The sequence below is a fragment of the Echinops telfairi genome, unplaced genomic scaffold (assembly GCF_000313985.2).
Source record: "Echinops telfairi isolate 266 unplaced genomic scaffold, ASM31398v2 ScPeMD7_3;HRSCAF=10, whole genome shotgun sequence".
Classification (NCBI taxonomy): domain Eukaryota; kingdom Metazoa; phylum Chordata; class Mammalia; order Afrosoricida; family Tenrecidae; genus Echinops; species Echinops telfairi.
The window spans coordinates 3,672,246-3,697,452 of NW_022103899.1; the positions used below are offsets into that span (position 1 = coordinate 3,672,246).

A 25,207-nucleotide genomic window follows, 5' to 3' on the forward strand; every position below is an offset into this window, starting at 1 on the left:
CTACCTGTTGTCAGCATCGGCGCTGCACCTTGGGGACATCAATTCAAAGGACTTAGTGAACTTCACCACCTGCCACCCAGAGAGATAGTAAATCCAGGTCAATTAGAGCTTTACCACAGTTCTAAAATCATGCAATACATGTTATTTATATTTATAATGATTATTGTGAAAATTGAAGATTAAAGAGAGCTTTTTAAGTGAGGAAATAATGGAGAGACTGAAGAAGTTAACAATCCTATGCTGTGTTCTGTTTCATTTTTACATGACATACATTCCCAAAGATTTAAAACATTTAATAAAATATGTATGTACTAAAAATAAAAAAATATATATGTATGTACTTTTTTGAATGAGATATGCTTCCCTGTGGTGATCAGTAAAGGGCTATCTATCTCGTTGGAATCCAATTATTTTTACTGCATTTTTAACAACCCAATCACTTTCTGTTATTAATAGAATGTCTCCTGAGAAAGATGTGCTGCACTCCTAACTCCTGTACCAGTGAATGTGATCTTGTTTGTAACATATAAAGTGGATCCTAATCCCTTCTGAGTGTGGTCTTAGAAAACGAGAAAATAGACATGGAGAAAGGGTCACATAGGGGAAAGACACCATGGGAAGACACATATATTAACAAAGAAGTGCCAAGAGACCCCTGGGGCCACCAGAAGCTGGAGGAGAGAAGGCTGTCCCCAAGAACACATAGATTGAGCATAGTCTAGCCAATGCCCTGAATTAGATGCCTACCCTCCAGAACTGCGAAGCAATAACTTAATGTTCTTTAAATCATCTATTTTGTGGGTTTTGTTACAGCAGCCTTAGGAAACCAAGACACCATCCAGGGGAAGGTGAGATGGTGACAAAACACTCCCTCAAAAAGGGTATAAAGGAATCTGACTAAGACTTATATGTGTTGATCTGGTACTCTGCCCCTTTGCTGAATATTTCTACCAGTTCCAACAATTTTCTTGCTGAATCTTTGGAATTTTATATGTATAGGGTCATATTGGAACCTTGGTGGTGTAGTGGTTACATGTGGGGACGCAATCTGAAAAGTCAGCAGTTCAGAACCACCAGCCACTCCTCAGCAGAGAAATGGAGCTTTCTACTCCTGTAAACAGTTACAGTCTCAGAAACTCATTGGGCCGGTCTATTCTGCCCTAGAGGGTTATTATGAGTCATTATTGACTGCATAGCAGTGAGTAAGGATCACATCATCTGACAATAGAGTTAAGCTATGTCTTTTCTAATTCGGATGCCTGTGATTTTCTTTTGTTTCCTGTTGTTGTTAAGTGCCATCAGGTTGGTTCAGACTCATAATGACATATCTTCACAATTACTATGTTTTAGCCTATTGTTGAAGCCACTGTGTCAGTCTATCTTGTTGAGGCTCTTCCTGTTTTTCGCTGCCTTGTTGCCTGCAAGCTCTGGCTAAGGCTTCCAGCACAATATTGGACAGAGTGGTGATAAAGGGCATCCTTTTATTAATGCGATGGATTGCATCGATTGTTTTTCTAATGTTGAACCATCCTTGCATACATGAGATGAATCCCACTTGGATCATGACCAAGTGGGATTCATCTCATGTATGCAAGATATATAGACTACAGTAGAGAAAATGAGCCCACCGTTTATAAGAAACTTACTCGGTGCCACACACTAAATGGGGCAACTGGGATTACTACACGTCTGCTTGGCTCTAAAGTGCTAGCACTCTCAATGACACAAAGAAGCTGAATGGGAAAGGCCGTATTTGTGGCTGTCTTTAGACACGATATGCTACGTGCTAAAAAAACAAGTCCTCTAGTGTTGCCAGTGATACATCTGAATGTCATTGAATACTTTCAAGGTTGACATTTAGATTTGCCTTAGCTGGTGCAGTCATGCTTCAAAAGCTTTTTGAATTCATTTACAGGGAATTGGTGGGCACCTATGAAAATGATTTGGGACCTGGAAATAGATTAAATACTGAAGCAGTTTTATCAGTGCAGCACTGAGCCTAAACTAGAAAAATGCAACATTAAGAAAAAGAAAAAAACAGTAAAGAAAAATCTATCGCAAAGAAATGGTGTGACTAGCTAAGCGCAGGGTCATGACATAGTTCGGCCATAATGAAATCGCCTTGACCCCCACAGAACGAATTTAATTTCATAGTTGAATGTCAACTAGGAGCCACTCATGGTAGCACATTTTGTTTTCCAAGGAAGTCCACATCACTAGCTCCTAGCCCGTATGCTTTACTCTAATGTGATCCTGGCACTCTCCTAGCAAGAGGTAGGATCTCTGTCGCATCCTCTTACATCTGGTTAGGCTCGGATTGCTTTGACCAATACAATAAATGGATGAGATGCTCTGTGCCTTCCAAAGCTGTCAGGAAACACAAAGCAGCTTCTGTCTTGTCTGTTAGAATACAGTACACACTTCCAGGTACATATATAATGGTCTCTTTAAGAACTTTTAGTTAAGTGGGAACAGGTGCATATAGTTCTTATTTAACCTTACTCTACTTAAAAAAAAAAAAAAGGTTCTAATAGCATCAGCTGGTAAGTGTTGGACTGCTAACTGCTAATTAGGCAGTTCAATTCCAACAGCTTCCCTTTGAAAGAAAGTCAAGTCTATCTGCTCCCGTGAAAATTTATAGCAGTGGAAACCCCCATGTAAGGTTGCTATGAGTCATGCATGAAGCCTTTTCAAAGCCTTTTCAAAGATTTAAAAACTGTGTGTGCACAAGTGGAGGTGAGGGTGATTATGATGAAGAAACTGTAACCACTGGTTGGTTCAATTGTTTCAAGGTGAGGGCAAATTTACATAGCATTAAAAGACAAGTAGGAGTTGTCTGTGTTCAGAACCTAGGGCTGCCTGTCCTTTTGCTGTAGACACCACATAAGAAGTCTCAATGCCCTGGAGGCACCGTGTTGAAAGGGGGCTGACCCATAGAGAAGCCACACATACATGTTCTAGCCACTAAAACCCAGCACCAGGTTTGAGAGAATGAATCTTCAGGTGATTCCACTTGCTAGCCTTCAGGTCACTTCCTATCTGCCAGTTTTCCCAGTGGAAGGTTGAGATAGCCTGGAGAGAGGCTAAACATCTCTGCTGTGCTCCCCTGGCCCCTCCCCCCAATTTGTGGCCCATGGGCTATATGAGCCAAATAATATGGTTGGCTTAGGCCTCTGAGTTTGGGGCTTATATTTTTACACAGCAAAAACAAATGGACCATCAATCCTGAAGACCAGCAGAAACCAAATTCCTGTTCCATAGGTTATATGAGCACAGTAACATGGTTGGGTTAAGCTCTGAGCTTATTTGTTACACAGCAGGAAACCGGAACACATATCTTGAAGTCTCACACAGAAACCAGTCGCTTAGAAATCCGATGCAGCGAAAATGTACTTGTCTCACAAGGACGGTAGACTGAGGCTACTGTTGTCAACGAATGAATACCCAGACGACACCCTAATAAATCTCAAAACAAAACCAGAGCAGAAGAGAAGCATTTTTCAGGAGAAGATTGCAAGTAAATTAAAGTACAGCATTTAGCTTTGTGCAAAATCAACCAAGTTGCTAATAAACTATTTATTGTCTCTGCATTTGTAAATCAAGCAGCGATTTCCTTCAGTTCTCAGCTCTGGTGGATGAAACGAAGCACTCTGATATTAGGAAGAGTACTTCGTTGGACTTACTTTTCACTCAAGATATTGCAACGATGTCAAGGGAGATGCTAACTCCTGGAAATTGGACAGAAATATAATTGATTATTGTTCTATACTAATGCAAATAAACTTTGTCAAACTAGAGATGTAGTTGATTTCATGTAGCAGGAAAAAATAGGTTCAGTAGTTATAACTGTATTATCTTGGATGATAATAATCCCTCTGAAAAATCTAACCCAGCAATCTTGCGCCAGCATTCCTTCACCACCTGGGGGTTAATACACCTCTGTCTCAATTTTTATGAGACAGCTTCAAAAAGTTTATGGAAAGAATCCATTACTTCCACTTTCCACAAAATTTTTGCAGTCCCCTCATATGTGGGCAACTTACCATATATACTCGTGTATAAGCCAAGTTTTTCAGCACATTTTTAAGGCAGCTTCTATGGGAAAATTAGGTGCCTCCGCTGATATTCGGGTCAGCTTATAATTACGGTAGGTATTTAGAGACCTGTCCTCTGGCACAAAGACAACATAGTGATGTACATTGATGTTCCTGGTCCCTGCTTCTCTAGAGTAGAGATGGGAAAAGGGTAGCTCCAGGCTAAATTAAGTAAGCCACTTGTTTTCATTAATACAGTTCTATTGAAGCACAGCCACACTCCTGCATTTACAAGTTATCTGTGGCTGCTTTCCACCAGAACAGCAGAGCTGAGTAGGTCTGATAAACCATAAGGCCCACAAAGCCTAAAAGACTCCTGGCCATTTACACAAAAAGTATGTCGACCTCTGTGCTAGAACCGTCCCTGGGCCTGATCAACTATATATCTTCCGCTAAATTACAGAAAATTGATAATAGAGAAACATATTAATATCCTCCTATAATTTACCTATACTTCAGAGATAGGATTCCTAGAGTCATAACCTCTTAATTTGAGGCAACATGGCATCAAGGCAAGTGGTGAGCTATATACTGGAGGACACACCTACTCGTAGGACCATAATCCCCAGTAGATGTGGTATAATCACACTTTGGTAAAGCCTGCTGTCCTTATTAACAATGGCTCTTTTTGCTATCAAAAGCATCTTTGGCTGCTCTTAAAGCATCAAATTATTTCTATATTATTTAAAAAATAACTTACTGAGAATACAATGCATTCAACTATAAAATTGTTTATAGTAGGACCACTGGGTCAAAAATGAGATAGAAACAACTGATAAGATAGGTTTCTATAAATTGATGAGACATAGAGATATCAGGTGGATTATGGCCAACTTAAAACAAACAGTGAAAGCATAAAACAAAAAGAGAATAAAATATATGTTTTATTGATGTGGACCAATTTGACGATTCTGTTTCATTAACTTTTTTAACTCATTCTCTAAATCGAATTCCAATTGGCCATCAGTGAAATAAATAAACAGGCACACTGACACTAAGTAAAAAAGGTAATTTCATCACGGAACGATCACAAGTGGTTTATAGGGCAGTGAAGGGGAACAAGTAGTTCTAAGCTGCCTTCGCTGTGGATCAGCACTGGCTACTGGCCCCTGGGGAAAGCAGTACACACTCCACAGGGAAGTAAACAAAGCACCCCCACGTGTCTGCCTGTTCTCTGGAAAAGCTCCATGGACAGAAGTCTTTCTGATTTGGATATTTATCAAGCGCTCGTTGGTCTGGTTTCTCTCTGTTCTTTTAATTTCAAAACAACTTTAAAAACAAAAATGATGTTCAAATAGCTATTCTGCCACCAACAAGAAAATGGGTATGACCTACCAAGTAATCAATGTTTTTTCAATTTATTTACTTAAAAAAATAGTTTTATTAGGGGCTCATACAACTCTTATCACAATCCATATATACATCAATTGTGTAAAGCACATTTGTACATTCGTTGCCCTCATCATTCTCAAAATACTTTTACTTTTTGAATCTCTGTTATTCCATAAGAGTACTTAAAAGGGAAAATCAAAGAATTAAATAATTTTCTATGCTCATCCTTCTTAAAGAGCTCTGGTAATGCTATGGGTTAGTCATTGGGCTGCTAAACACAGGGTCTGCAGTTCAAACCCAGCAGCCTCTCCAAAAAAGGAAGATGAAATTGTTTAGTCCCGTAAAGATTTCCAGACTTAGGAGCCCTCTATAGGGCCATGATGAGTTGAAATCAAGTGGGTTTGGGTGGTATCCTCCTTCTCATGAGTTGACTGGAGGGGAGAATGCCCTGTCCACGTTCAACAAGTGAATTAGGAGGAAATCATCTAGGTGAGAGATTAGTATAGAGTAGACAAGAAGCTTATAAAATGAACTTGAAATGTTTCAGATACTGACTCGACAAAACTTATAATTAAGTGTAGATGGTAAATAAGACTTAAAAATGACTGTGTTTTTTAGTGTGAATTACTTATTGAATGACTATTCTCTTAATGAAAGTAGTACATATCAGAAATGGTAAAGATTTGGAGTAGGATGTAGTGGAGATTGAAGCATTTACAAGCCCCTCAAAGCACATACATACGTATATATGTAAATGACATATGTACAAATGTTAATAATGTAAGGCAAGTTATATTGGTATATATTTATTGATCAGGTGGGCTGTATTAACATAAACTACATTTTCATAGTCAAGTATGTTGTTATTGTTAGGTCACATCAGGTTGGTTCTGACTCATGGAGACTCAACATACAACATGAAACCTTTGAGAAGGCAGCTCTTCCTCCGTCATATCTTGAGTGTCTTCTGACCTGAGGGCTCATCTTCAGGCATTGTCTCTAACAAGAGTCTGCTTTTGTTCATTCGGTTTTCAGTAACTGTCAATGTTTCAAAGCTGTCCATAGGACTTTTAGTGGCTAATCCCCCTGAAGCGAACAGCCTACTCCTTCTTGTAGTCTATTCTTAGTCTGGAAGCTTTGCTGAAACCTGTTCACTCTGAATCACCCTGCTGGTATTTGAAATACCAGTGACATAGCTTTCAGCATTGCAGTAACACACAAACCATCACACATCACAGAATGTGAAAATGACGAACAAGTGGTGGATGGAATATATATATATCTTACAGTGACTAGATAATAATCAGTTTCTTTTAATATCATATATTTTCCATGCAGTAAAATGCCTTTGTGAAAAAAATCAACTAGAATTTAAGTTAGCTCCTTTATAGGGAGAAGGAAATTAAAGAAAAGTAGGGAAACGGAAAGGGAAAGAAATAGTAAGGAAAGCCTGAAGCAATTTTTACCTTCCAGAGAACTGTTAGATGGTTGTTTACCCCACCAGTTCCCCTGGGCTGGGCTCATGAAAATCACCTAAAGTCAACATCTAATTGTACGTACATTTATGTAAGAACCAAGATGCTAAGATATGTATCAGAAGACAACTGTCCTAGAGCGCTTGTGCTGTGAACTCCAGAAACTAGGCTCAGATGTAAAGTGCTTGGTCGAGTCCTGGGCCACACAGTGACAGCCAGCTGCTCACATGCCCCACGAAAAGATAATGCAAACACAGAGGCTCAGAGGAGGCTGTGAAAGCGAAACCTCTACACCTGCTTTCCTTAACTAGGCACAGACAGAATGAGAGATGTTAATACACACATGAGATAGAAAGGAACAAAGAAGAATGCTAGGAATTGCTTAGATGGATTCATGGAGTGGGATAACATTAAGGAGAAAACTGCCATCCAAAGGATTATTTCTAATCTTGACAGCAGCTAACTAGGGAGCATTTCGTTTGTCCCTTCAGTGCAGTGGCAACTATCATTGACAAAGTTACTGAAAATCAATGGACTGTGACACGTGAGAGATGCAAACAGGGTAGATATTAATTTTGGCAGAAGAGAAGGCTAGAAACATATTCCTCATTTCAGTGTGTGGCATCCCTTTAGTAAACTAGTCAGTTTAATACCTGAATTCCCAGCTTCGGGAATATGAACACAGTCTAAATGCTGAGTTCAGATCCTGGTGAATCACAGCTTCTACAATTAGATTTAAATGGCCTTCCTCCCCCTTCCCCTAAAATTCAGCAAGGGAATGAAGTACTGTACCTCTGTGATAACAGTTTTTTGTTAAATATTGGTAACATAAAACATAATCAGAAGTTTTGTTTCTTGAGATAAGAAGCAAAATTTCCTTCTGGGAGACAGAGTTGAGAGCAACTTCCCCCTGAAGCGATCGTTCAGATTTTTAAAAACTGTAACAGTGGAATATGGAATGCAAGTAGAGATGTGCTGGAAGTTCATGCTTTTTCACAGCTGCTAATTTCAAAATACAAAGCAAAGATTGATAAAGTACAGAAAGGGAAAACCAAAAAAAGGCTTCACGTGCTTAAGAGAAAAAGAGAAAGAAAGAGAAGAGGCAAAGGGAACAAGAGGATAAAGAAAGATTTTTAAAGGCCCTAAAGCTGCTTCTAGATTAGTATAATGTTACCACCCAGCAGTCCAAGCCACCATTATAAGACCTGCCTCTGGAGAGGGCCAAGGAGCTGTGCACACAGCTCAGACAGAGAAGGATGAAGACAAGGGAGAAATAAGGAAACAATGACACAAACTAAACACACACACACACACACACACACACACAAATCCTTCCACCAAAATGAGCTGCAATTCCAAATTTTAAAAATCATAAACAATATTAATATTCATAGCTGAATCTACAACCTACAGAGTTCCACGGTAATAGTGAAAGCCCTCAGTCACACCCCAGATTGGACCAGACCTCTCTTAGGCAATGAGAAAGGGAAAATGAAAGTATCAAGAATACAAAATATTTGAACAACATCCCAGTCTTGACTAATGAGTCCTGAGGGACAGACTACTAGGGGTGGGGAGCTTTTGGCAAAGGCTTTTCTCCTTCAGGAAAGAAAAGACACCCGTTTCCCTTTCTTCCTCTCTTGGGACACAGTTAGGGGAAGGCATGCAGTTTGGAGCTGGGAGCTGGGCCAGCCTCCTGGATCTTGAGAGAGAGAAACCCGGCATTGAAGGCCGGACCTCTGAGACAGGCAGAGGAAGGCAGACCAGGCATGAGTTCTTGATTATAGAATCAGGCTGCTGGACTCTTCCTGCAGACTTCCTGTCCAGTAAGATAATATCCGAATCCTTTAAGATACTTTCCTTTGTATTTTGCTCCCCACATTGGTCTTTAAATCAAAGCATTTGTCATCAAAAGCTATATTTTATTTTTTTCATGGAATGGATAAACTGTTCTTAAAATTTGTGTGGAAGAGCAATGGACGAAGAATAGGCAAGTCAAAGAAGAGCAAGATGGAGGGCTTGTCCTGGCAGATATCAAAGTGTATTATGAAACGGTAGAAAGTGAGATAGCATGATACTGGTGCATAAACAGACAAGTAGATAAGTGAGACAAAAGAAAGAGCTCAGAAACAGACTCAGGTACCCAAGGGAATTTGGCATAACATAGAGGCAGCATGACAATGTGGGGGGAGCAATGCTGAGATGAGTGCTTACACACGTGCAGCATTGGACCATACACAAAAATGAATTCAAGGTGGATATAAAGCTCCAGAAATTCTAAACGAGCTCAAGAAAAGACAGGAGATCTTAAAGGTGATTTAGCCATGGGGAGCGCTCTAAAATTGATGGTACAATTGATTGTATGATTCTCTGTGATATGATTGCATGATTGAACTATTGAATTATATGGTATGTAAATTACTTGCCAATAAGAGTTGAAAAAAAAGAAAGTACAGAAGAATGTCATATTATGGACATAAGAGATTTTTAAAACAAAATCCTTAAAGCACAAATCAAAATGGAAAATGGAGCTATTTAACACATTAACATTAAAATGCTGTGGGAACCTAAGGTACCTGTTGGGAGAGGGAATTTCCATGCATTCCGAGTGGTGCTGTGCATAGCACGAGGGAGGTCCTCGTCTCTCTTTAGCTGGTTAATTCTAAGTGTGTTTGCAGTGCAGAACCTTGAGAATGAGGCACGGCACCATAAAAGTATCAGAATGCTCTTAAACTGCACCGCGGTTACATGTTCCTTTTCTGTCATGAGACCTACTGCATACATAGGTACATACCTGTGTACTTAGGGACTTAGGGGCATTATTGCTATCGTTTATAATAAAAAGTTTACAGTTGTTTCTAAGAGTCACATGCCCATCATTGTGTAGCCTTCATGCTACATTTCCCGGCCTTCCAGCCCCAATACCAGTCTTATTTATCACACCTTCCTCGTTCATCACTTTGTTGACTGGACTTCAGCCTATCATATTTTTAAAGAATGGAATCTTAAAATTCTTGCACTCTTCTTTGCATACTGGAAAGAAGACATCTAGCTGGAACTTATATAGCTGAATATTATTTCAGCTAGATTTGAAATTGTACAGTCATACCTGTCCCTTTAGCCCCAGGAGGTCTTCGTTGAGTTGCCCAATTGTCTACTCGCACTGGTGAATGCCACCAGGAGATCTAACACAGAATGAATTTTCCTTCAATAGTTGACTGGATTTTTTTTTTGGTGGGGGGAGTCTGGAGGCCCATAAATTTTTTTCATGATCTTTGAAGTCCATTAATACTGCATGTATTTCAGTGGTACACAATCAGTATCAAGTTTTCCAGAAATGATATAATCTTTTATTCTACAAATTCGTTTGCCTTTATTTCACAAAATGTCTTAGTGCTATAATTTTCATTTTCTCCCCTGTTCCATTTGTCATGTACTCTTCAGAGACACCAATTATGCTTATTTTGGACTTCCTTATTCTGACTCCATCGTTCTCATCTTGTTCTATTGTGCTATTTTTCATTTCACTGTCAATTTTATTCTTCATGCCCCTGAAAGCATTGTGAAGGTATCTTTTCTTCTTTTTTGTTGGTTTCTAAGTCATATTCACTGCTGTCTGCTTACCGATTTCTTCTACTTTTTCCTAAGCTTTGCCATTTTAGTTTTTTTAATCTTTTTATTCTTATCATTTATTTGATCCCTTTAAGCTCTTTTTTAAAATTCATTTTCCTCTGCCCAAAAGAGATTATACCTGTACCAACTAGAATATTTTTTCATGAAAAACAGTTAGCAACTTTTCTGGTGTGTCTTCTTTAACTAGTTTTGACTTTCCTAATCCTCTTTTCTTCTGTCTTCTTTACATAAATCCCACGCTGGTGGTGCTTTGTTATCTCTTCTTTGACTTAGCAGTGGGGGAAATGGGGATGGAGTCGGAGAGTGCCTTGACGGCTGTACTTGAATTTCAGCTTGGCTGTCTTTGACTGTTTTCTCACCAATATTCTCCTATGGGCACCAATCTTCACTCCTGCCTACCTGGAAGTCCCCTGTACTTACTGTACTTCCCGTAAAACCCCACAGTCACAGATCCTCTTGTATGACGAATAAGCCTTGAGCTGTCTTTAGCTGACCCAAACTAGCAGGTACAGGGTGACTTATTGCTTGACTTTTCATTTAACCTGAGACATTGACATCCTTGTGGTTTATAGTTCCTTGTCCTATCACACCTCGCCTGTGATTCTATGGCAGCAAGGAGGACTCAGGACACACCCCTGAGCCTGCACAGGCAATTGCCCATACTGTTTCAAGTGTTCAAAACTTGCTCTGTGCAAACTACTGCCTGCAGGCCTAACACATCCCACCACCTACATATTTTTGTAGAAAAAAAAGGTGTTGGGACACAGACATGTTCATTCTTTATGTATTTACCATGACAGCATACGTGATATGATGGCAGTGTTGAATAGCTACGATAGAGGCTCTATGGTCTGCGAGGATTAAGGTATTTATATGTGATCATTCACACACAGACATTGCCAATCACTGATTTTAAGGAATACTCGTTGTTTACCATTACATCCAGAGCTAACTTGTAACTTGTGGTGTTTTATCTGGTAGAAGGACAATTTTTTTCTTAATGATAGGAAATACAACCTTAAAGATTACAATCATGGCCTTATTGAACATTAACTAGTTTTTCTTCTTAGAAAACATGACCTTAACCACCCTGCTTCTCAATGCTTTGGATGGGTTTTAGAACTTTATTGGCTTCCTCATTAATTGTTGATTAAAACAATCTTCGACATGCATGTATTTCACATTTGCATGAGTCATGACTTTGCCTTTTAAAAATCATATTTTAGTATGAATGAAGTAGGAATCCAGCAATTCTTTTTTTTGAAATTGTCAATCATTTTCTCACTAAAGATTTCTAAATAATCCATCATCTTTCCCAGCCATCTCATTTCAAATACTTCTTTTGTTATTATATTTCTCATTGGCATTACAACTTGTTGACTTCCTTACTAAACCCTTTAATTATGAATCTTGTCTGTGAGTTTCTGTGTAGCTATTGGTACAGATATTAGAACCTAGAGATCAAGTAGAGAATATGAATTAAGACAGTTCAATAACATGATGGATTGATTAGCGAATATAATTTGTGTATTGATGATAAATTCTAAAGGCCACACAGATGCACCAATTCTATGGCCATTGAATTGATTCCTACTCATGGCCACCCTATATAGGGCTTTCAAGACTGTAAATCTCCATGAGAGTGGATAGCCTCATTTTCCTCCTGTGGAGAAGCTGGTGAGTTTGAATCATCAACCTTGTGCCTAACAGTGCAGTGCTTACCCAACAGCATAGCTGCTCAAAAGGCAATGTAAAACAGAGGGTCAACTAGGGCTTCATCTATATTCTTTCGAATCTGTTGCTTTTGGCATAACTTTGGGCCCTGATTTCTTCAAAGCTTTTAGTATAGCCTGACTCTTGCAAATAAAGTCTTGGTTTTCGAGAATAACAAAGCTATTATAAATTTAACACCCCATTTTGGAACTTGAAAGTCCATAATTTAGTTATTCTGTGCAATGCCACCCCTGAAACAATATACTAGGCTGTGTGGAAGGTTGGGGACATACCTTGTCATACCTTGACATGACATTTTTTTCTACAATGTTTGCTTGCTGTTATATAGATTGTTATTCATTATAAACATCTAAAATGAGAGATAGCACTTGTCACAGTAAAAAGCCCTTTGATGATCAGGGAGTGTAGAGGGTGATGGTGCCTGTCTATGAAGCATCCTGAGAGTAACAGGTGTGATAATAAGGTCATAAGTGTTAAGGGAAGGGTAAAATTGAATTCTGGATTTACTCAATCATATATATACATGCCTTTATAATGTTAAAAATATCTGAGTTGTTTAAATGCTTTCAGTAAAAATAACTCATCTCAAATCTAAAACTCTTCAATTTTATAAAATGATTTCCTTCCATTAGAAATATTTATTTTCTTGGTTGGTTTTGTTTTTGTTTTTTGTATGTTTTTCTTTGATGAAATGTACAATAGGCAAATATATAGGGACAAAAGGTTGGGGCTAATCGTAGTGAGTACAAGAATGAAGGAAAAAATCAATTGTGATGATGATTGCACCAGCCTTTTCATGTTTAAACCACTGAATTGTATTGTATGTGAATTACATGTTAATAAAAGTATTAAATTTTTAAAAATCAATTAACTAATTTAAAAGATTTACAGTGTCCGAAACCCAATGGGGCAGTTTTAATTTATTCTGTCTTATAGGGTCACTGTGAGTTGGAATTGACTTGATGGCAGTGAATGGGTTTGGACTCTGTTCTGTTTAGCTGTCCCTGTGCACAAGATCAATGTCAGATGGATGTGATGAGGTTTAAGCTCAAGTGATACAGCATCTAGGGGCATGCCATAAACATGCACTACTGACATGTGTGTGTATGTCCTCCCAACATTCAGCTGAGTCTTACAAGATCACAGACTTGTCAGTCTGTTGTGTCTGTCAACCTCACCTGCCCGACTTCGAGGAAGTCAAAATAACTCCAAGTGCTACAAAAACCTGGGGGAAATATGTAAACATCTTAAACAGATTTTTTTAAAGCCCAGTGCATATAAGTTTTGTAACATTTATTACTAAATCACCAAAATGTACCCTTAGGTTCTTATGCACTGGGGAAAACAAACCCAAAGGCAAAGTCAATCATTTTTCTAAATAAAGTACAGGAAAATATAATTTTTGAGGCATTACAATAGTTCTTAATCATTACACAATTGCTGGTCTTTGAAGAGAGTTCACAGCAAAGATATTAAATTGCCACCAAGGGTTAGAAAGCTAACTTTCAGGAAGTTAGATTGATGATGATCATTATTTTCAATGTTATTGCATGTTTACCCAGCAGATTTTCCCCAAAGAGCCAAAGGCATTTCACAGAGACTGAAAGCTAGCCACGAATAATCAAGGTGCGGCAGGTCGGAGGCCCTGAACTAATTTGATTCTTCCCTTTGAGGAAGCAGGAACTCTGGAGCTGAAGTCCAAATGAGCTCCCCCCCACCTGGAGAGCTTCCGCAGCGCAAGAACCCCCAGGCTCCAGAGCAGCCGTTAAAGAACCTGCAATGGTGCTTTCAGAAGCACAACCCCTGGTGCCGAGAACAGCCCGGCTGGGGGCTGCCGTTCCACAGAGCTGACGTCGGTTCTGAATGGGCTCCAACAACAGAGCGCACTGGATTGAAGCCCACTCCTGTAAATGTTGAGGGCTTTCCCCCTTGATGGGGATAGATCGTGTGTGCGATCGACAAAAGTCAAGAGAGACAAGTTCATCTTCTGATTTACCGAGGGCTTGCTGTATGGGTTTGAACAAACCACTTAGCTCCTTCAATTCATCATCTGTACATCAGAGAGCCAGACCACGTCCCCGAGGCCCACGTCCTTTGATGAGTCTGCGTGGCTAACGTGGCAGCAAAGCACAAAAGCACTCCGACAAAGCACCCCAGAGAAACAAAAACTCTAGTTCTATAAAAGCTGGTTGCCCTCACACAGTATTTGCCTTGTGGATCATTTTGAAGTACATGGTAAGTCAAAAAGTATCGCTATGGAAAAATCAGAGAAATTTTCATTAAACAAAAATATGAAAACGTGAAACTATTATTTCTTGACATGTCCTCATTCTAGGTTTATACACTTCTGAAGGCAGTGTCTCCACCTCTCCAACCTGGATGGTACTGTGGGTTAGGTCCTGGGCCGCTAAGTGTAAGATCAATGGTTCAAACCCCCAGCTACTCCAGGGGAGAAGGCTTCACCATTGGCTCCTGTAAAGAGGTACCGCTGTGAACCCCCGGCACTGACTGCAAGGCAGGGGGTGTGGTGGTTTGTTTGGAAGCCTTCCCCAATGAATCCTGGGCTCTTTCTTTTCCACTCTTCCAGCTGGCAGCTGGGGCATCCGTGAGAGACTCAAATTGCATTTCTTTTCTATGTCCTTTGAGTTTGGGGAACAAACCCAAGTCTGGCAGGGTGGGCAAGGTCAGGACTGCTGGGTACACGGGCTAAGGGTTCCCAGTGAAATCCTCCGAGGCCAGCCCTTGCAGCCCTTTCTGTGTCTGATGGGGAAGCATTCCTTTGTGCAACTTTCCTGGTCTTTTCCCTCCGAAATGCCAGTTTCAATTTGTATAAGATGTGTTCCTAAGAAGCCCCCATGATCATCGTGTGTCCTTCGAGAAAATCTATCAAGCATCTCAAAGCACAGGTTTGCCATCCTCTGAACTGACCTCTCTGCCTTCAATTGTCCTGGCCCAGCAGAGCCCCTGAGAGCCACTGCTTGGATGGGGCCGTGTTTTCTAAGGCAGCGCCACGAGATGGCCAAGTGGATCACGGAGCCAACTCCTCTGCAGCCGTCACTCTCACAGAGACATGTTTCAACAGGTTTTGTTTGGATTGTGCATGCATGCACCGGAGTCCCAGTGGCAGTACTTTTAGACTTACCCTCGTGGACTTACTAGAGCCATCGGTAGACGCCCTGGGGATGCAGTGGTTAAGTACTAGGCTGCTCACTCACTGAAAGGCTGGCAGTTCCAACCTATGGCAATCTGTTCCTTAAGGGTTACAGTCTAGAAATCCCTATGGGGCAGTTCACTCTGTCGCCGGGAGTCACTATATGTTGGAAATCAACTGGCTGGCACCTAAGCACCACCACCAGATAGATGGACTGTAACAGTCTGATCCTTGTTCTTTCATTAGAATGATGGGCAGTATTCCTCTAAGAGAAAGAAGACAGCGGTCGTAACCTTTGTTCACTCTCCCGTGGGCTTTTCTCGTGAGTCCAAGCTAATGACGACACCTAACAACACAGCCGTGAAGAGGGCAGTTCAAGCCCCAATTCACCACCTGAATTACAAACACACTCAACTTTAGCCCATTTACATAGCCATCAAATCTATAAGAAAAATGAACGAAAGATCGCTTACTGGTGATTCAATGTCCTCGAGGAGTAAGACTGAGCAGCGTTCACATTTCAACAGAGTCTGGGCCCGATGCATTATTTTCTTGACGATCTTCTCCAGGTCAGTCTGTTCTTCAAAGAGGTCATTGACCACCTCGAGTAAAGCCTAGAAAACATGAAACGGACCTAGTTAGGTAGGTAAAAAGCTGTGTGTGGGAGGAAGGGGGTGGATTTGGTTGGTTGTTGGTTGGTTTGCGTTGTTTTTCTTTCTGTGCCACTAAGGTTCCTGTCAGTCCCTGCAACAGGGATCATATACCCATTAACTACAAGCTTCTTCCCTTCCCACATTAGTTATCCTCCAATGTGCCGATGAAGCTCAAATACTTTCTGAAGAACAAGTGGCTGGTCTCCCTCCGAAGCATATTTATTTCAGAAAATTACAAAGCAGTTCTTCCTCACCATCAGGAAGAAATATCTTCGTGTTCAAATTTAAATCTTGTTTTCACTAACACACATCTCCCACAGAACAGAAGTGAATGCTAATTAAGGTTCAGGGCCTTCAAAATATATATAAAAAGCTTCCATGAATCCCTCCGTATAGAAAGAAGAGGTATTGCTTCATTCCAATCAGTCTAGGAGAACATCTAAGCACCATTATATGTCTCAGGAAGGAAAACAACATTAACATCCATTCAGACAACAAGATGAAAGGCCCATGATTTTTTTAAAAAGCAAACTTAAATTCTAACTTGAGATCTGTGTTTGCGTGCAAAAATCCAGTGGTAAAAGTCTATCATTTGGTCCAACTAAGTCAATTTGTCATTTTTGCATTAAATAATATTTGTTTGAAATTTTTATGACATGCTTATTTCCACAGATTTGAGAAAACTGGACCATGGAGAGGTGCTAGTTATTAAGCTTCTATGAGAATACAATCAGAAAATTGCTCAGGCATCAGGCCAGATGATACTTTATTTCATAGATGTTATTAAGATATGAAACCGCAGGTTACCTCTCACAAAATGATTTCATGACTTTTCAAATACCTTATTTGGGCACCAGAAAAACCAAACCAAACTAACTTCCATCAAGTCAATTCTGACTCATGATAACCCTGCTGACAGAGTAGAACTCCCCCTGTTGCGTCCGGGCTGCACATCTTGACGGGGGGCCGAATGTCTGTCTTTCTCCCGAGGGAAGGCTGGTGGCTTCCAGGGGCTGACTTCGTGGTTAACAGCCCAACGTACAACCCACTGTGCTGCCAGGGCTGATCGTGCTACTCATTAGCCCAGGGATTTGACTCGTTTTCAATATTTGTAACTAATTTAATTTGTCCAGGAACCATTTTTAACCATGAAATTCCTTCTCTGCATCTATTTGAGAACAAAGGCATTTGAATGAGTTAAGGAATCCATGAAGCAAGCCTAGTTCATAGTGCAATTGAAAAAAAAGACTAAATGTCCTGGGGAGTGCTGTTTCTGGAGAAAGATTCTGAGAGTGGATGAGAGGTCACGGATTGCTCTATGAACTCCCAAATTCTGAGTGTGTCTTGACTGTGTGGCATTTGAGAGGGAGATGATTGTCCATGCTCCATAATATCATGCTCAAATATAACTTTAAAAATTAAGCGATTGTCTGAATAATTACAAACAACAATCTCTGTCAAGGAAAAATATCCCTTAAATACCCAGGTTTTTTCTGCAGATTGATCATATTGAACAATGGATCATACTGAACAATTATTTAACTTTTCAATTTGTTGTGACTCCATAGACAGATCCTCTGGGATCTATAAACAAGAACATTTGTCTCAGAGGAAAAACTAATTGTGTCTTGCTTCTTGCACTGACAATTCCCATTATAGTAATTTGATTGTTTCTAATGAAAAAATTGCTGCTTTACTAACAAGTGATGAAAGTTTTACAAATAGCAATACAAATGAGTTCCCACACCCTGGGCTCACTTGGCAGAGTTGACCAGTTCCCTGCTTCTTGAAAAGGTTCTTTGGCTTGACTTTCAGAACACAACATCCGGTACCTCTGCCTGCTCCCCCACTCCACCCCCTCCACCCACTCTTTCTTCTCTTGCCTTTCTTTTGCTCCCGGGTTCATCCTTGGACCCTCGTTTCCTTACTCCACACAACTGGGTTACCTATATGCTAATGGGAATTCTTGGATGGAACAAATGGCTAATAGTCTTGGCCGCCAACTGAAAAATTGCTTGCCACAAATCCAACTAGTGCCACCACTAAGGAAAATGGAGGTGCTTTGCAGTGTACAGCCAGTCTCATCATGGTCACACTCTCCTTCTGCACCTCTACTGGCAAGAGACTCAGGCCACAAAACACCTCTACTCCACCATCGTTTAAACTCAATCCAAATGGTGGCTAGAAATCCAGTGTGGCATGGAAAAATCAGATCTTCATCGACTCTACTGTTTCCACACCTTATTGACACAGAACATGTTAAGAATCTCAGATTTCACTGATTTGAAGAACACTTGAAGAGTTTGACTAGATGCCGAATGTCAGTGTGTGTTTGGAGTTTCATGTAGAAGACAAGAGCACCTGCATCCAAACATTAAGAGACCATTTCCTTAAATGTGGACTAAGAGATAAACTCTACCTTAAAAAAATGTTTTATCTTCTCTAGAGATAAAGGATGAGATGTGGAATGGATATTCATTTTCATTTTGTTCCTTAAATCTATAAGGCCATAGAAAGATGAGGGAATAGTAAAAGTGTCCCTGGTTCCATATGTACATGCAAAGGACCTTTAAAAGATTACCGTCCACCTTCCAGGCGTTGTTTCAGCAGCACTGACTTAATGCTGATGAAAGCTTTAGACTATAAAGCTAGCATTGTTTTCCTGGAACCTGAACGCTTACTTTAAGGATTTGATATTGCATTTTGTTTTTTAAGTAGTTGACATGTGCATGGGATGAGGATGTATCCAAATACAAGTATAATGAGTAACTTTCCTTATATACACTTGTAAAGTCAAATGGTAGGTGTTTTTGATTACTTATTCCCAACCAACAAGAGCACCAGTTTCATTAAGCTAAAATTGATTCCAACGAGTAGGAAATGCATTGGCCTCAACTAATTTTATAATACTGCTTTTTATTTTTGTGTTGATTAAATCCTTTTCAAAACATAAACTGAATATATTTGAAGTAATTTAGAATTTTAGTGATGACTTTGAGAAAATGAGTTTCTAGCTGCTCATTTTCCTTCTATTTTGGGAAAGGGGGAATAAAGAGTTCCTATTTGTTGTCTTTTCTTCCTTTGGGGAACTTTGTCTGATGCTCAGATGTTGCCACAAGTTCTAATTTCTCTCCATCCAAGACCCTGATGATTTAGTAAGTTATCAAAGACTCACTTCTCTGTTGCTTTGAATTGGTCTTACAAAGGAATCACATACATTGAAAGAAAGTGGATTGGTTGTGTTGTGTGGTATTAGATAAAACTTGTTTTTGAATTTACATGATCTTTCTGTTTCATTTTTGTTCTGAGTCCTTGTCTCTGGTTTAGAGGATTGTGACTGAGTTTCTATCTTGCATCAGGTTGGAGGTCATGGATGGAAATGACTGTTTTTCATGAGGCTGTCTAAAATTTCAGTTGTTTTCTATTTGGAGAAAAATGGTGTCTCTTTTCTGTCTTGTGATATGGATTCTAAAAATGTGTGTGTTAGAAATGTTTGCTGACAATGTCAGTGTAATAGTTAGGTTTTGTGTCAAGATTAGCTGGGTCAAGAGCCTTCCATGAGGTGATCTAAGCTAATGCTATCAATTACATGATGTAATCAACTACTCTGAGCAGCCAAAACTGTTTGGAGCGATGAGGTGGAGTGCTCCACTCTTAATCAAGCCACAGCCTGATCCAATGAGAAGAAAGTCTCCTTCGGGGTGGCAGACTCTGTGGGAAGGTTCCCTGCTTCCTCTTGCTGTTCCAGATCTTGCATCTGTTGCCTCTGGCTCTCTTACGTGCCAACCCTGGCAGCTATCGGTGGTGTGCCATATTGGATTCTTCCAACTCTGCTTCCAGGAGCCTGACTTGTCAAACTTGAATTCATCCACCCCTTCCTCCACCCGTCTGCAGTCTTCTTGTTTTCTAATTCATCGATTCGTCAGCCCTGGCAGCCATGTGAGTCAGGAAAAGCCTGCAGCTGAACATCAGGCCCACAGACGTGAACCAGACTGGATGCATCTGCTTCTACAACTGTATGAACAATTCCCTGGATATAGATTTCTTTCTCTATATCTATAAGCATCGCTGGTTTTACTACTCTAGAGAACCCAGCCAAACACAGTCAGCACTGGGCAAGGATCAGTGGTGTTGAGGAAGAAGTCCAAATTTCACTGAAAGAACTGAGGAAAAGAAAGTTTCTAGGAACTGATGAAATACCAATTGAGATGTTTTAACAAACAAATGCAACACTAGAAGCCCTTACTTAAATATGCCACTAAGTCTGAAATACTGTAAGAGTTCCATATTTATAGCCCTTTCAACAAAAGGTGATCCAACCAAATTTGGAAATTATCAAATAATATAATTAATATCAATCACAGGCAAGTAAAATTTTGCTGAAGGTAACTTAAATGATTACAACAACAGTACATATGCATGGAACTGCCAGGAATTCAAATTGGATTCAGAAGAAGACATAGAATAAGGGATATTATTGCTGACATCATATGGATTGATCATGACTGAAAGCAGAAAATACCAGAAAGATGTTTATCTGTGTTTGTTTACTATGCAAAAGCATTCAACAGCATAGATCATAACTAATTATGGATAACATTCTGAAGAATGGGAAATCCAGAAAACAACTTTGCTCATGCTGAGAACATGTAGATAGACTTAGGAGCAGCCATTGCTCTAGAACAAGGGATGGTTTAAAATCTGGAAAAGTATGCATCAATAATAATTTATAAATTATCAAGGGTTCATGGAGGAGGGAGAGGAAAAAATGAGGAGCTGATACCAAGGGCTCAAGTAGAAAGCAAATGTTTTGAGAATGATGAGGGAAACAAATGTACAAAAGTGCTTGACACAATGGGTGGATGTATGTATGGATTGTGATAAGAGTTATACGAGCCCTCAATAAAATGATTTAAGGAAAAGACTGTGCCATTTAACTATATTTTATTAATCTGTATGTTAAACAAATGCTCTGAGAAACTGGATTACATCTGTATTGGAGGAAGACATGTTCACAACCTGTGATATGCAGATGGTACAACCTGGCTTGCTAAAAATGATAACTTGAAGCACTTACTAATAAAGAATAAATACTACAGCCTTCAATATGGATTGCACGTTAATATATTTTTTAAAGGCATGAGTGGACCAATAATGAAAAACAGATTGAAATTGTCAAGAATGTTGTTTTACTTGGATCCACAGTCAATGTCCATGGAAGTAACAGTCAACAAATCAAATGACTTCTTGCATTGGAAAAATCTCTTGCAAAATAATCGTTAGTGTTAAAGAGAAAGGATAGAATTTAAGGGCTAGGATACTCCTGACCCAAGCGATGGCGTTTTCAATCACCTCATATGCATGTGAAAGCTGGACAATGAATAAGGAAATCCAAAGAAGAACTGATGCGTTTGAATATTGAGTATATAATGCACTTCCAGAAGAATGAACAAATGGGTAGGAAAGCTCCTTAGGAATTAAAATGGTGAGAATTCATCTTTGGACAGGTTCCCAGGAGGGACCAGTCCTTTACTCTCATTCTTGGTAAAGGGTCAGTGAAAAGGAGACTTTCAGTGAGATGGATTGACACACTGGCTGCAGCAATGGGCTCAAACAGCACAACTGTGAGGATGGTGCAAGACTGGAAAATATTTCATTCCATGGCCCCTAAGGTCAAAATGACTTGGAACAGACTCATGGCATCTAAAAACCATTAACAACAATAATGTTTGCCTGATATTAAACAAGGGCATAATAATGTCAAAAGTTTATTATTTCAATTACTAACTTGACAACAACTTTACTTCCTTTGAATCTAGCATCGTTGAACCTAATGGTTTTAACTGAAAAATTCACATGGTTTACTCATGACCTATTTATTACTATGCAGAACTTGATAATCTTGGACGTTGGTAATCTTACTATATTCTTGTTATATCTTATTTGGCACTGTACACCAAGATTATTATGTACTATATCTGAATGTCTTTTTTTTTTAAAGATTAATTATTATATTTAGAGAAATTTTTTCCCTATATTTCTGATTTTTTAATGACTTCATTTGGCTTTGCATTACATTTAACTTATTTTTGTTTTGAGCTTTTAGTATGGTTTGGATGAAGCCTTACAGAGCATGTTAGCTTTCCAATCAATAATTTATACACATTTTGTTTTGTGACATTGGTTGTAATCCCCTCAGTGTAATCCCCTGATGTAAAAGCACTTTTTCTTCTTCCTCCTTGGTTCCCTTTTTCCATTCATCCTTCTTTCCCAACTCTCCTTGCCTTCTGAGCTTTAAGACACGAGTCATTGTTCACCAAAGTAGGATGTAGTACATTGTGCTTGTGAACTATGTTATGTCAATTGACCTAGATATTCTCTGAGACTGTGACCTTACATTCCAAAATCCATTCCTTCAGGGTGCTTACTTATGGCTAAGAAGTTTTCAGAATGTGGGCCCTGCAAACTCGACTAAACCCTTGGGTGTATTTGCAGCATCTACAAGTACATATGTAAAAATATGCTCTGTCAAACATATATAAACGTATGCTCCACTCACCTGCCTACATCCACTCAACTGGCATGTTTACCTATATATCAACTCATAGATATCATTCATCATTACTATTATTGCAGGTTGGATCTTAACTGACTTACCTCCAGCTTACACTCCTCTTTTACATTACTCCAAATTTGTATTCAATCATATAATAATTTGGCTTCTATTTTGGTACCTCAAATAGGATTAGAATATATTACAACATATATGATATGAAGTTCTGACTACATATAATCAATGTTTTAAATTGTTCTGCCCATGAATATTATGATGAGAGAAGTAGTTTTTCAAAACCTAAGAACCTTTGACTTCTTTACTGCCGTAGAAGTAGGTATGCATATGATGGCAAAAGTTATGTGTCAACTTGGCTAGCCCATGATTCTCAATAGTCTGGCAGATATTGTGAATCATTCTTCATTTTGTGATCTAATAGAAGCAGACAATCAGAAGAAAGGGGAGTTTCCTTGGGAGTATGGTGTACTTGAATATATCTAGATTTTCTGGTATAGCTCACACTTTTTGATCCTGCATTGATTCATCATCCTTTGACTTCTAGCCAGCAACCAGCTGTCTGATTTGCCAATTTGGTGTTTTCTAGTCCCTACAATCAAGTGAGTCAGGATGAACTTCCAGTCTGATGTGTGACTCATAAATTTATGACTTTCCAGACCATACAACTCCAAGAGATATTTCCTTGATTTATATACAGACACCTAATTAATTTTGTTCATGTAGAGGACCTAGTCTAAGATAGCACCAATGCCATTATTAAAACTGATTGCTATTTTATATTCTTGATAGTCATGTCCATATCATGCACTGTTTCCCATATTAAATCTCAATAATCCTGTTTTTTCCTCAACTGATATTATAAATAATTGGTTTAGCTCTTGGGGTGGTACTGCAAATAATAATAATAATTCTGGACTCTTTATACTCCTCATTGTTTCTATTATTATGATAAAATACTGTTTTCTTGAGTTCGATTCATTTGATTAATTCATGGAATTTTGTACTTCAGTTTCTTTGACCCTGCTTATCAAATCATAGGCTCTCACCAATGATCGTGTTGCTCAATCACCTTCTTTTTGTCTCCCTGGCTATGTTTCATTTTGATCTCTGCTAGTAAGCCTTCACTGGGAACCGTTCATTCCTCCATGGTGTCCTTGTCTATTAAGATCTACTCACCCTGAAGAGAAGGCTTGTTACATCAGTAAGGTGAAGAAAATAACATAATGAAGTTCCTTAAGAAAACAGACATAGTCTTAGCAGACTATGTAGAGGCCTCCTAGTAGAGGCTTGATCAAAAGGGGGAAATGTACTAAATGAAAAACGTTTCTAACTGGAGGCACTCACATCAGCCTAAACGTGATGGGGCCACTATGCATCCTCAAAAAAGGAAAGCTCAAGATATAAACCCTTTAGGAAGAGTGTCAAGTTGTCAAGGACTCTTCTGTGGAGGAAGGTGTTCATAAGTAAACAAACCAGTCAGGGTGTAAACAATTTAGGAAGAATATGTAAATAATTTGCCCCTGAAACTGACTGCAATCACGAACATCTGACTACAATTTTATAATCAATTATAACTGAACAGACTGATTTCTCACACGGAAGTGGTAACATTCCTCCCTAACCTAGCGGCTGGCCTTTACATTTCAAAGGACTTCCAGCTGATCCTATTTATAATCAATCACTAAACTGTCCTTTGATTCCTGAGTATAAAGACCCTTCTCTGAATTCCACGGTGGAACACTTTGTACCTTTCCCTAGTGTTTCCCAGCTACACCTTCCATTCCTCATGAAACTCTTTGTCGTTCAGTGCTAAGAGAGTATGAGCATACCTATTTTACTTCTTGAGCACATCTATTTTTTAAAGGAAATAAATTGTAAAAATCACCAAGTTGTATTATAATTCCAAAGCCATGAATAAGTAAGGATAGATCTGCTGCCTTACAGTATAGATTTTAAATTAATTACCTTTTTGAAAGAAACTAGACCCCCTCCAAGTAACTACCCCCAAAATTGAATCCATTTCCATTTGGGCATATTGAGTAAAAAGTATCATCAAACAGACGAAGATTACACTCGCACAATTGAAAAAAAAAATGCTGAACAATTCCAAGAACATCTGCCATTTTTAAAAGTCAGAATGACTCAAGGACACCAGAAGGACAGAGTTTTGAGAAGTGTTAGTGATGTTTCTTTCCACTCACCCTGCTTCTTTCATATTCCTTCCTTGAGGCAGCAAAGAGTTGAGCATTAGATATGGCGATTCCACAGAAAGGAAGATACATCTGCATAACCTGGAGCAAAGAGATTTTTCAAACCTTAAAACATTGCTGAATCCGAGTCCACGGTTCCTGCATATTCGTGATTGTCATAATTCTCTTTCAACCGAGGGCTTGAGTCAGTGATAATATCTCAACAACGTCAGAAAGGAATTTTTCAGAGTTACCTATGATATACTCTGATTCAAGCTTTTACTGGAGACACAGTCTCTCTCGATGACAAAAAGTAAAGTAACAAACTATGAAAGCTATGATGCAAGCAAGAAATAGGGTCAAATAATCTTATTT

The 25,207-nt window shown here is 39.2% G+C and overlaps 1 protein-coding gene across 1 annotated transcript in view; it reads right to left on the reverse strand.

Annotated features, from left to right (window-relative positions):
• PDE11A (phosphodiesterase 11A) overlaps nt 1-25,207 on the reverse strand; it is a 441,211-nt gene that overhangs the window by 259,105 nt on the left and 156,899 nt on the right. Inside the window, exons 3-5 of the mRNA XM_004701714.1 lie at nt 24,845-24,934; nt 15,893-16,033; nt 5-69 (exon numbers count right to left, since the gene is read on the reverse strand). Coding sequence (XP_004701771.1) covers nt 5-69; nt 15,893-16,033; nt 24,845-24,934 — 296 coding nt within the window. The remainder of the gene's footprint in view (nt 1-4; nt 70-15,892; nt 16,034-24,844; nt 24,935-25,207) is intronic.